General features: G+C 37.5%; 1 protein-coding gene across 5 annotated transcripts in view; it reads right to left on the bottom strand.

The window, feature by feature from the left end:
* poglut2 (protein O-glucosyltransferase 2) overlaps window positions 1-12650 on the bottom strand; it is a 48681-nt gene that overhangs the window by 20491 nt on the left and 15540 nt on the right. For all 5 annotated transcript variants that reach the window (XM_015339014.2, XM_015339015.2, XM_015339011.2 and 2 more), the window contains 2 exons: window positions 11862-12099; window positions 7888-8097 (listed from right to left, as the gene is read on the bottom strand). In XM_015339014.2, the coding sequence (XP_015194500.1) occupies window positions 7888-8097; window positions 11862-12099 (448 nt within the window). The remainder of the gene's footprint in view (window positions 1-7887; window positions 8098-11861; window positions 12100-12650) is intronic.

Genomic DNA, 12650 nt, shown 5'->3' with positions numbered 1-12650 from the left:
TTAATTCTCATTAGCATGTCTAAATATAACTCTTCCAGCTGGTTTCGAGACTTTGTTTTTATAATGTTCATCAGACTGAATCCGCGTTCGCAATCTGTGCTTGATGCAAGAAAGGTGGCAGTTCAAATATTATACAATTGTCTCTCTACGCAACGCCTCACAATAACGATACACATTATAAACAGGAAATGACAAAACCATAATATAGTGTGTTAACTTATGTCAAAGACAGTAAATAAGTAAGTCTAGAACCACAACCTTAAATACACAGGTCAACATTAACAGGAAAATTCACAGTCACAGTCACTTTTTCTGCACCAACAAATTCTGTTTGCTGTGCGGCAATTTACATTTTTTTTTTAAAATGGCGCCGCCCACGCAGGCAGCAGCCCAGCTAGCTCTCTTAAATGGATCTTTATCATTGTTTTTTTTTCTTCGTTCTTTCTTTTGTTACTGTTCTTAGTCTTCAGTTTCTCTCTCCACAATGTTCACGTACATAACTTATGATCCACAAACACTTTTAGACATTGGAACAAGATCCGCAGGACTATCACTTAGTTTGGAAGATCTGGACTGCATCAGCTCACACGGACGTCTCCGACAAGGCCTGGAACCCACGATATCACCTGAACAAGGTCACCAAGCCAGGAAGTGTCGCAAACGATGTGAACGAAAACGGAAACGCGGTAAGCGAGCTGGGCTACAAACAAGACTAAAGACCGAACAGAACAAACATCCTTTACCAACCATTTTACTCGCCAATGTCCGATTCCTCGACAACAAACTCGATGATCTCAGACTGATACTCTCCACACAACAAAAAATTAAAGAATGCTGCGCTTTTATATTTACTGAAACATGGCTAACAGACAGTATTACGGACACGGCAATACACCCAGACGGATTTTCTGCCTTCCGCGTGGACAGAACTACAGAATCCGGTAAAACCAAGGGTGGGGGCGTGTGCATTTTTATTAACAACGTGTGGTGCAACAATGTATCTACCATCACGAAACACTGCTCACCTGCTCTGGAATTTTTAATGATCAAGTGCCGCCCCTTCTATCTGCCGAGGGAATTTACAACTGTTATTATCACCGCCGTCTACATCCCCCCTGATGCTAATGGCAAAGAGGCGCTAGAGGTACTGCAAACTGCAATAAACAAACAGGAATCCGTACATCCCAACGCAACCTTTATCATAGCAGGTGACTTCAATCAAACAAATCTCAAATCCGTTTTCCCAAAATACCATCAGCATGTCTCCTTCCCAACGAGAGGAGAAAACACTCTGGACCATGTTTACACCAAGATTCAGAACGGTAGTACCCCTCGCCTACTGTGGAAACTCAGACCACATCACTCTTCCTCTCCTCCCGGCATACAGACAGCTGCACAGGCACGTGAAATCAGCGCTCCGGACAGTGAAAGTGTGGCCTGAAGGAGCTGAATCGGTCCTGCAGGACTGTTTTGAATGCACTGACTGGAATGTGTTTAAAGAGGCAGCCACACAGGGATCATACACCGACATACAGGAATATGCATCATCAGTCACTAGCTACATCAGGAAATGTGCTGACGATGTCACACTCACAAAAGAAATAAGAACCTTTCCTAACCAGAAACCATGGATGAACAGTGAGGTTCGGACCCTAATCAAATCAAGGGATGCAGCATTCAAATCAGGCAATAAATCAACACCACCCTCTGCAACTGGATTCGGGACTTTCTGACAGGCAGACCTCAGGCTGTCAGGCTTGGAAACCACACCTTCAGCACACTAACTCTGAACACTGGGGTCCCCCAGGGGTGTGTGCTTAGTCCACAGCTCTACTCCCTCTATACCCACGACTGTAAGGCCAAACACAACACCAACTCCATCATCAAGTTTGCCGATGACACCACAGTTGTAGGTCTGATCACAGACAATGATGAGAGGGCCTACAGGGAGGAGGTCAATCTCCTTACAACATGGTGTGATGACAACAACCTCACCCTCAATGTAAGCAAAACCAAGGAGCTGATCATTGATTTCAGGAAACTGCAAACCGGACATGCCCCTATCCACATCAACGGGACTGAAGTGGAAAGGGTCAGTAACTTTAAATTCCTTGGTGTCCATATCACTGAGGACCTCACATGGTCTCTCAACACCACCTGTCTGATCAAGAAAGCGCAACAGTTCCTGTACTTCCTAAGACGGTTGAAGAAGGCTAAGATATGTCCCAAGATCCTCACTAACTTTTACAGATGCACTACAGAAAGCACACTGATAGGCTGCATCACAGTGTGGTATGGCAACTGCAGTGCTGCTGACCGCAAAGCCCTACAGCGGGTGGTGAAAACTGCCCAGTCCATCACTGGGGTTACCCTCCCATCTATCAAGGACATTTATGACAGACGGTGCTTGAGGAAAGCTCTAAGCATAATCAAAGACCCCACACACCCCAGCTACAGACTTTATGATCTGCTACCATCTGGAAAACGGTACCGGAGCATTCAGGCCTGGACTACCAGACTCAAAGACAGTTTTTACCCCTGCACTATCAAACTGTTAAATTCCCAGCCTCCCTCACTCTCACCTCACCTCTCACCTATGATCTGAACCTCACAGTGCCTTCTTCCTTTCTTTCTTACCAAAAACCCAAACACACATTGAAAATCTACCTCTACCATACATGTCAAAAGCTCACTCCCCATAATTTCTATCCCTTTATTTTATTCTGCTGATGCATATTTTTGCACATAACCTGTTACCTTTTTGTTGTTTTGCACACTGCCTGTTGTCTCTGTCTTTCTTTTGCTACACAATTGTATTGTTGTTGTTGTTTTTTTTTCTCTTTGTACTACTTATGCCCAAGAGCTAGCTAAATAGCATTCCGTTATACCATATACCATGTATATGAGTGTAATAACAATAAACTTGAAACTTGAACTTGAACTTGAAAAAAGGTGTGCGGCTAACCTGAGACATTTTGAACAAGTTTGCAAACAAGAAGGGGCAAAAATCACAGAGTCCAAATGTGAGAATCTGGTAAAAACTTATTGAAGAAGACCTACTGTGGATCATCCAGGTGGATGCTGCACAATGGTGGTGGAGGCAGGGAGTCCCCATTACCTTTAAAGCGCTTTGAGGGGAGTGTCCAGAAAAGCGCTATATAAGTGTAAGCAATTATTATTATTAATTATACTGTATGGCTGTAATTTCCGCCAAAGGTGCCTCTACCACATATTGTTTGAAAGGAGGTGAATACTTCCATTTAAAATTTAGGAGGATCTGTAGAATTTTGTTTTCACTTTGACATTGTTTTGACAATGTCAACAAAATTGTTTCCTGTCAGTCAATAGCAAAAACTACAATTTGATTCCATTTTGTAACACAATAAAATGTAAAAAAAATCCAAGGGGGTGAATATTTTTTATATCCACTGTGTATACAACATGTATAATATATTAATGAATGAATATTTTTAATGACTTTAAGAGACGTTAATATACTTTGATTTTTATTTTCAGCTACCAAAGTATATATTTAGTTACATAATTTCATATTAATATTCCATTTAATTTGGATTTAAAGAAATACAGTAAGGAAAACAGATCGAATGAAGCATTATTTATTTACTAACATCAAACAGACTAGAAGTGCCACCCATTGATCATCTTTGGCCAGTGAATCACACACTTGAAATGCACTGTGGTATGTTGCAACCACTTTAATGCAGCAATTCTGAGTTATGAGTGGCTGCATCTGTATGTCCAAAAATATGAGATTGCCATTCCTTTCTGTAAAATGATTACCTACAGATGCAGCCATTCAAAGTGCGCGGTACAGACACGTACCGCAGGTAATTGGCTGCGGTATCGCGTATCATGACGCATTATGACGCAGTTCGTGATTGGTTGACCGACAGGGGCACTCGTGGTCCGTTGGTCTGTCGTAGAAAGACTTACTGTAAACGTCTTTACTGTGCCCGTTGTAGATATTGAATTTTACCACTGAAGGAAAATCTTGGTAGCTGAGCATAAAAAGAATAGGAGCATACAGTAACGTGTGTGAAGGCCATAAACGATATTAATTTTGGAACATACAGTATATAGCTGGTCTTGGTACTTTAAAGAAAAAAATACACACCAGTATTCCATTTCTCCCTAAACATTTTAAGCTTCGAAGTCTTTAACTAACGTGATACCGGAGTCAACAAGCATACTTTTAGAATTTGATTAAAAGGGAATATAATATGGAATCGCGTATCTAAAGTTTTTATTAACGGTATGATTATATTCGTGTACTGCGACAGGGCTGTGTAGGGCTGTTTCGCCTCCCTGTGAATGCGAGTTGTCTTGTAGCCTACTGGTCTAGGTGCGTGACTAACAACGCACAGGTTGTGTGTTCGAATCCAGCTGGTGCTGGACTTTTCTTTTAACAAACATTTCTTCAAAAAAATAGAATAGCGATATTATGGACAATCAATTGACTTTTATATTTCAAAATATCGCAACATGATCGATTCTAAGTCATTTTTGATAACAATGAATAGTCACCTTCTTCCTTACTGACAGCGGTTCCTGCTTCTATTGTGTGTGTGTGTGTGCATTTATAGAGAAATGGAGGCTGGACAGTATGCGTTACACTATAAACATTTATATTGATTTAAATCGTGTTCTGATTTAAATCGCAAACACGTGTTTAATTATGTGTTTTTTAATCATAATCAGGCTAATGCATTTCTACATTTTCTGTATGAACCAGCTTAGAGGTGTTTAAATTGAGTGTAAGGTAATTTATGCTTCTAAAGTCATGGTCAGCATTTATTATTGTACTGTGCTGTAAACTTTTTCTGTGCCTAGTCACATTATTTTATAGCGTTTTTATTGCGTTATTAAATCCGGTGGCGCTGTGTGTTAGTTTCCTGACTCCCATGTCACATGGTCTGTGATTGAATCCCATGGAACTATGACTTTATTTTTTAACAAACATTTCTTTGAAAAAATGAAACGTTTCCCTTGGTCAGAGATTAAATAAAACCTCACTCGCACCAAACAAATGTATATTTCTAAATATCACGACATGATCGAATTTAAGTCTTTTTAATAACAATGAATAGTCACCTATGCGTTACAAAATATACATTTATATTGATTTGAATCGCGTTTTGATTTAAATCGTAAACGCGTGTTTAAATATATGTGTTTAAAGGCGATATACTGTATAAAAGCGCTGATTCCTATGGAGTGTGTTTCCCTTGTAAGGATGGTATCAAAAGCAATCTTAAGTGGTGAGAAAGCTGTGCTCAATGTATTTAAGGGACTTAAAAGTCGTGTAACTGACAGTTTGAGGTAGCCTATCGTGTAAATTTCGCTTTGTTGCTGATAGGTTAAGCTTTCGAAACTCTGCCCCAAAGTCATGTGACTGATTTTTCGCCCTGTTTCGTTGGTTAAACGCAATGATCACAAGCACCACCGTGGTAACTGGGATGTGTAGTTTTTAATTCCGTTTGAATTATAACTGTACGTACTGTCTTCATATTACTAATAGTATTAATAATGAATGACCTTGGACAAGCTGTAAGTGTAAACTCAAAGTATTGCCCTGGTCAACATTCTTTTTTTCATTCACCGTCTTTGTAAAAGTAACACCACAGCATTTCGCAATCATGCATTTGTTTCCAATCATGCAAAGTACAGTGATTCACCATGCCTTTCACATGCTCATAAAAGAGATTTATTTAGGAACATAAACATATTACCGTATGCAAACTGTACTGTATACAGTATGTATATGTATATTTAATGTCTTAACTGTGCCCGTTTAAGTATTGAATATTCATATCTAATTTTACCACTGAAGGGAAATCTTAGTAGCTGAGCATAAAAAGAATAGGAGCATACTGCAACGCGTGTGAATTCAATTCAATTCAAGGTGTTTTATTTGCATGACAGATGGGTACAAGCAGTGTTGGGTATGTATATTGTAACGTTTACTGCTGACAGGCACTGTGTAAGAGCCGGCATACCAGAGCAGCGCACCGAGGGAGCGTCTGCATTTATAACTTAGTTTTTAAAATTAGTCAAGCAATATGAAGCATCTCCTTTTACTTTTAAGTCCCTTAAATACATTGAGCACAGCTTTCTCACCATCCTTACACAAAGCCGAAACTTTCGCCGGGTGTAAATATCAAAGTACACATTCCCAACAAGAATTGTACCCATCTGTCATGCAAATAAAACACCTTGAATTGAATTGAATTGAGGGAGAGAGGGGTGTAGGGGGACAGATGTACTGTAGACAGGACTCAAGGCAAATAAGATACTTATGGGTACGCAGGCATTCACGACAGCAACATACGAAACGTTTGCACGTACTGTATAGTTAAGTTATTACTTGGTTTTTAAAGTGCAATGAAATACAATATTGTTGTTGCTGCTGTTCTGGTTGTTTTTATCCCGTAAAGCGTTTTGAGAAGCCACATTTAAAGGCGATATATACTGTAAAACCGTCGATTCTTATTGAAAGTATTCCGCAGGAGATTCAAATTTTGATTTATTTATTTTTTAATCGCGTATCTAAGGAAATCTCAGTATAACTTTGTTCATGAATGTTACATTATCATTAGTTTTTTTAACAAGGCTTGCCAGCTAATGTGAATCGAAACCTGTCTTGCTAGCTTTTAAAGGGAAGAAGGTGACTATTCATTGTTATCAAAAATGACTTAGAATGACTCGATCATGTTGCGATATTTTGAAATATAAAAGTCAATTGATTGTCCATAATATCGCTATTCTATTTTTTCGAAGAAATGTTTGTTAAAAGAAAAGTGCAGCACCAGCTGGATTCGAACACACAACCTGCCAGTTGTAAGTCACACACGTAGACCAGTAGGCTACAAGACAGCTCGCATGAACAGGCAGGCGAAACAGCCCTACACAGCCCTGTCGCAGAACACGAATATAATCATACCGTTATTAAATTCTTTAGATACACGATTCCATATTATATTAGCAGAAAAGCTTAAAACTACCACTTTTTCACACGCTGTTTCACATGCTAGTTAAATACTTCGATGCTTAAAATCGTTAAGGATAAATGGAATACCGGTGTGTATTTTTCCTTTAAAGTGCCGATTCCTGGAATCTGACTGGCTGACACCCCTCTGAAGTGGTTCCATAAAATCTGGTATACGGAAAAGAAAGCGTTGATAAATACAAGTGTCTTTTAATACACTCTTTGCTGTGCTCTTGAGGATCCTTGTGATATTTTAAGCTCTAGTTGAATGATAAGTGTCGCATTTTAAATCACTTTCATAGTTAGAAATTATGAAACGCCCTGTTCAAAGCAAGGAAGTTTTTATGCCCGTTGAAGTAAAACAAAATGCCTGACAAAGTATGGCTTGGACAGATTCCAAGTGCTTGTACAAATGTGCTAAAGAAATTATACTTTGAGTATACAGCTTGTCCAAAGTCATCCATTATTAATACTATTAGTAATATCTTCAGTAAAGGCTTTGATGCATAAATATTTCTGATAAAGGTAGGTTGTGTACTTTTGTCCAACTGAGCAATCTTGCTTTCATAAAATATACCAACATTTTAATGACTGATGATTAACATGCTGTAATACACAGTTCAAAATTAAAGGCTCAAATGCTGTACATGAGAGGTTAAGCTCCCCCTGGCGGTTTTACAAGGCGACGCCGGATAGTTTCCGGCAGAGCGTCAAATGACGCGCGATTAACCACGTGACACTGCGTGATACCGCAACACGCCCACCGGGGTATGCCGCGAAATACCTCACCCATTTTGAATGGCTGCATCTGTATGGTTAACATAAAAGAACTAATATTCTACAACAATGACAAAAACAAATGACAAACCTCATCAACATACCTCTTCATCATGATCTTTTGCCCACTTAATTTTTTTTAGAAGGTCACTAAGGTCACTCTTAAAAGGAATGTAGTGCTTCCATGGTTTCAGATCATTGTAGAAGTGTTCATAGTAGATAGAGTCTTGTTTCAGCACAACACTGTTTCCCGCAAGCAGATAAGGCAGTCGGTATGCTGCAACTGTGCCATCAATGTTTATTTGATATTTGTACTGCAAAAAACAGCATAAAAACCTTAATCATTATTTCAGTTTTTAATAGAAAAAATTAATTTATGAACCCCATGAGGTCAAAGTATTTAATAAATGCTTGTAATTTAAGATTTACTATTTGAAAATCAAAGAATTGTAAGCTTCCCACTACAAAATTGTATAAGCTGAGTTTAATCAAATTCCTTATGTGGAATTTATCCAGTTGCGTAGATTTATATTGGACGCACATACCCGCACTTCAAGCACACAGAAAATCATGTTTGTAAAAAAAAATTAAAAAGCAAGCTTATAAAAAAGTGTAGAACTCTATTTAACTTCTATATTGAATATTTTATTAAATTGTCAGAAATCATACATAATCTGTTTGTATGTTTCAACATTAAAAGGTATACATTAAAACAATCTCAAATAGTAGATAGGTTGGGCCCACATTCCCACATATTGGTGGAATATGAGAATAAAACCTTCCACCCACATGGTATGTTCTGGTTCAGAAACATATAACTAATATTGCTTACACTTATATAACGCTTTTCTGGAAACTCCACTCTAAGCCCTCCTCCACCACCAATATGCAGCATCCACCTGGATGATGCGACGGCAGCCATAGTGCAGACACTTACCACACATCAGCTATTAGTGGGGAGGAGAGCAGAGTAATGAAGCCAATTCATAGAGGGGGATTATTAGGACGCCATAACAGGTAAGAGCCAATGGGAAATTTGGCCAGGACACCAGGGTAACACCTACTCTTTTCGAGAAACGCCCTTGGATTTTTAATGACCACAAAGAGTCAGGACCTCGGTTTTACATCTCATTCGAAGGACGGCGCCTATTTACAGTATAGTGTCCCCGTCACTATACTGAGGCATTATGACCCACATAGACCGCAGGGTGAGCTAACACCACTAACACCTCTTCCAGCAGCAACCTTAGTTTTTCCCAGGAGGTCTCCCATCCAGGTACTGACCAGGCTCACACCTGCTTAGCTTCAGTGGGCTGCCAGTTGTGAGTTCCAGGGTGATATGCTATTTGGAGTGACTACACATACAGTGCCTTACAAAAGAATTCAGACACTTCCCATGGTGTTTCATTATGTGAAATAACAAGATGTATGCAGATTTGTAAACTTTATTTTATTCTAAACCTGAATGCTGAAACCGAAGAGTTCTAAGGGTTAAGTAACTTCCAGTAAATTTCCAGAAAAGAAAAGATTAATACTTTTTAAAAAATAATCTTTAAGTAATTGCAAGGCTCTATATACTCAGTACAAGTGGTTTATTACTTTAATTAAAAAATCAATAATAGCTCCTAGAATAACTAAAAATATGAGAATGTCTACTATGTCTACAAAATTAGAAAAAAAATATTGTCATAAAAATATGAGAATGTCTACTAAACCAAATAATTTATTTAAGATTACACAGATTATCACATAGATAAGCACAAATCTAATGAACTGATTTACAGCTACACTTATAATTTTATGTGAGCGTTATCTTAGCAAGGTCAGATTTTCATTGTAGAAATGAGAAATTACACGCAAAACATTTTATTACCAGGAGAAATGACCCTCATTTTATTACTTTCTCAAGTGTAATGCTCATAAAACTAAATTTATCCATGCAGGTCAATAACCATACAAAAATACAAAGCTTTTACTTTTCAAGTTTACACTTTAGGTTCAGCTTAATGCGTGCTAATACCATGACATATTTACCACATTTTATTTGTCACTGTTGATCACATTTCACAGTTCTTATGACTATGCTTAGGTAAAAGTGTCAAACCCCTATTCAAATAATAAAAAAGATCAAGGAAGAAAGATACATATACTGCTTAACATTGCCTTTCAACAGTACATATATTTTTAATTTACCTTTACCCTCATGTAACTATAAAAGTGTGTTGTTTGATTTAAAAAGAAGTTGCACTTGCATTTAAAGTGAGACTGTATAAATATTTTAATTTCACAGCCACTAACATCTTGGTATATCGGTTAAAGTCCTAGGAAAACCAGTTTTATTATTGGCCCAAATTTGTTAATAAACTACATTCTCTACATCAACCTTTGAATCAGCATAAGTTAGAAAAGAACATGTACGTGTTCTCGGATACATGTGAAGAAGAACCGTCTTCTTACAGTAGAAGCACCAAATGCAAACTGCAGACAACTGAAGCAATTCATATTGGTAATGCTGTTTGCTTCCAGTCAGTCTGATGGATCACAGAAATCCTGGATGACACTGAACCTACCCAAACCCAAGACAAACAGATATTGCTCCTGTAAAAACAGGGCAGCTGTTCTTTCCATTTAGAGTGCCTCACCCCTTTTAGAATCTTGGCTCACATTCCAACCAGAGGTCTCTGAAGAATACCATCAAACACGTGCTCCGACCTGTAGGTCTCGACCTCTGACAAGCAAACTTCATGCTGGAATATCATTTTGACGATCCAGTTTCTCTGGTAGCAACTGAAATATCCTTTTGACCTAATGTGATCAATGACTTATGTGGCAAATTCAAATGTAATACACTGATTACAAAGTTGAATTGATATGTTAAGTTAACATTAATGCTCTCATTTGATAAGAAAGAAATGGCTGAATATATAAAAATGTAGTATCCTGTTATTCAAAATCCTGCTTTGTAGAAAATTTTAATACATTTTGGAGCTGATCCAAAATGTAGCTTTAAGAATAGCTATAACACTTTCAGAAGAAGCATTTAGTGGATTTCTCTATGCAGTAAGTGGAAGTAAATCCACTGTTCATGAAAATTAAGAATTGTTTGCAGATACCTTTTTAAAAAGGTACTTTATGTTGTATTGTACATGCAAAAACAGTTAAAATTAGTACCTGGATAAATTTAATGCACTTTACGTCATGAATAAACTGGTGTTACAAATTACAAAGTGTTATAAAGAGGCTTTCTCCCATTTGGACACACATGTTTTTTCAGGACACACCATATTTTAGCAACAAACTCACTTCTTAGTCTAAAGGGTTTTTTAAGCAATTTAAAACATTCATGTTTTCAAATAAACAATATAATATAATACAAATTACATATTTTTAGAAAATGTGAGTTTTCAATCTCCTCACCCTCTCCATTTCCCAAAGAAGCCTATGCCGCTTTGACTAAATTAAAATGTAAAGCATTACATTTATGAGTAATGCAATAAAAATATATTAGTTATTTTTACACTGAGAGGTTTTCTGACCATTTGTGCAGGGGCTTTACAAGTGCCATATGTTGTAGTTTATGTTGAATGCATTTCGATACATAAATGTAAAGTAAAATTCCTTTTTGTTTAAACTAATATTGGCACCTGCTATATACCTCCCCTGATTGCACTGCATGTTGTTTCTAGCATTTATTCTAAAAATGTAGAATTTAATTGAAAAAATCAAAACTCTTCGAATATAAATTCTGCTGCATAGGGTCTATTAACATGGCTTGTGAGCATTGTAAACCATAAGGAACAAAAATATAAATGTCATTACAACTCAATTCAGGTAATATCTCTTATGAACCTGACCTTCATTATGATGGGTTTGCTCTGTACTGGGGAACTTTTTTTTTCAAGTTATTGCTCCTGTAAATACATGGCAGCTGTTCTCCTCATTTAAAGTGCCACTTCAACAAGTAAAAGTGCAGTTTATTGGTTTTGCTGCAGAGCTTTCAGTTTCAAAAGATGACTGGCTTAATGTAAAATCTGTCACATTGAAACAGGGACAAACAAGATGAGACATGATTACCTACCTTAAAGAAGTCAAAAAAGGAAACGTGTTTCACCAGGGGGCCATAGAGACTCTCGTTGTGGGTGAAGAAGAAAAAGTTTGTAAAAGCAGCATCAATGAGAGTTGGATGTTTGCGTCCCAGTTTGACAAGCTCCAGCCTCTCTTTTCGACTGTCTCTCCCCCTCCAGAAGGCTGTTTTGTTCTTGTCTTCCCAAGCAGGGCCTGTGTTGGCTTGGACCGACATAATATCCAGACTCACCCTGGACAAGGAAAGAGTTCCCGATGTACACAAACAGTAACACAAATGTGATGCATCACTATAGATCCAAGAAGTAAACATTTATTTAGTGTTTAGATGTGAAATAAAGATAATTTAATTGAAGAATCGACCCTTTCTAATATTATATATCTTGTCTTAATATAACTTACAAATCAATTAATGAAATTATATTCATCTCTCAAAATATAAATGTTCTTATTCTGAACCTTCTCTCACAGGTTTCCTATTTTCTATTTGCATACAAATTCTCGAATTTGAAGAACCTTTTAATTTGCCATTGTTTATGCCCCGAGGTACAATTTTGATGTGTATATGTACAAAAGACTGTCTCTCCAAACTTTTCTTTTAGATTATCTTGCACTGCAATGAGGACTTTGATTAAAACATTTTCTACAATTAATGTGTCTAAAGCACCTCTTCTACCTTTCAAATGTGCATCATTCAAAGTAAAAAAAAAACTTAGAATGGCCCAAATTTTCTTAACAGTGCAGGATACAGAGAGAGTCTGTCCTAAAAGGAGTGTCAATAGAC

Source organism: Lepisosteus oculatus, chromosome 13 (genome assembly GCF_040954835.1).
Source record: "Lepisosteus oculatus isolate fLepOcu1 chromosome 13, fLepOcu1.hap2, whole genome shotgun sequence".
Taxonomy (NCBI): domain Eukaryota; kingdom Metazoa; phylum Chordata; class Actinopteri; order Semionotiformes; family Lepisosteidae; genus Lepisosteus; species Lepisosteus oculatus.
This window is presented reverse-complemented; position numbering and strand designations above follow the sequence as displayed.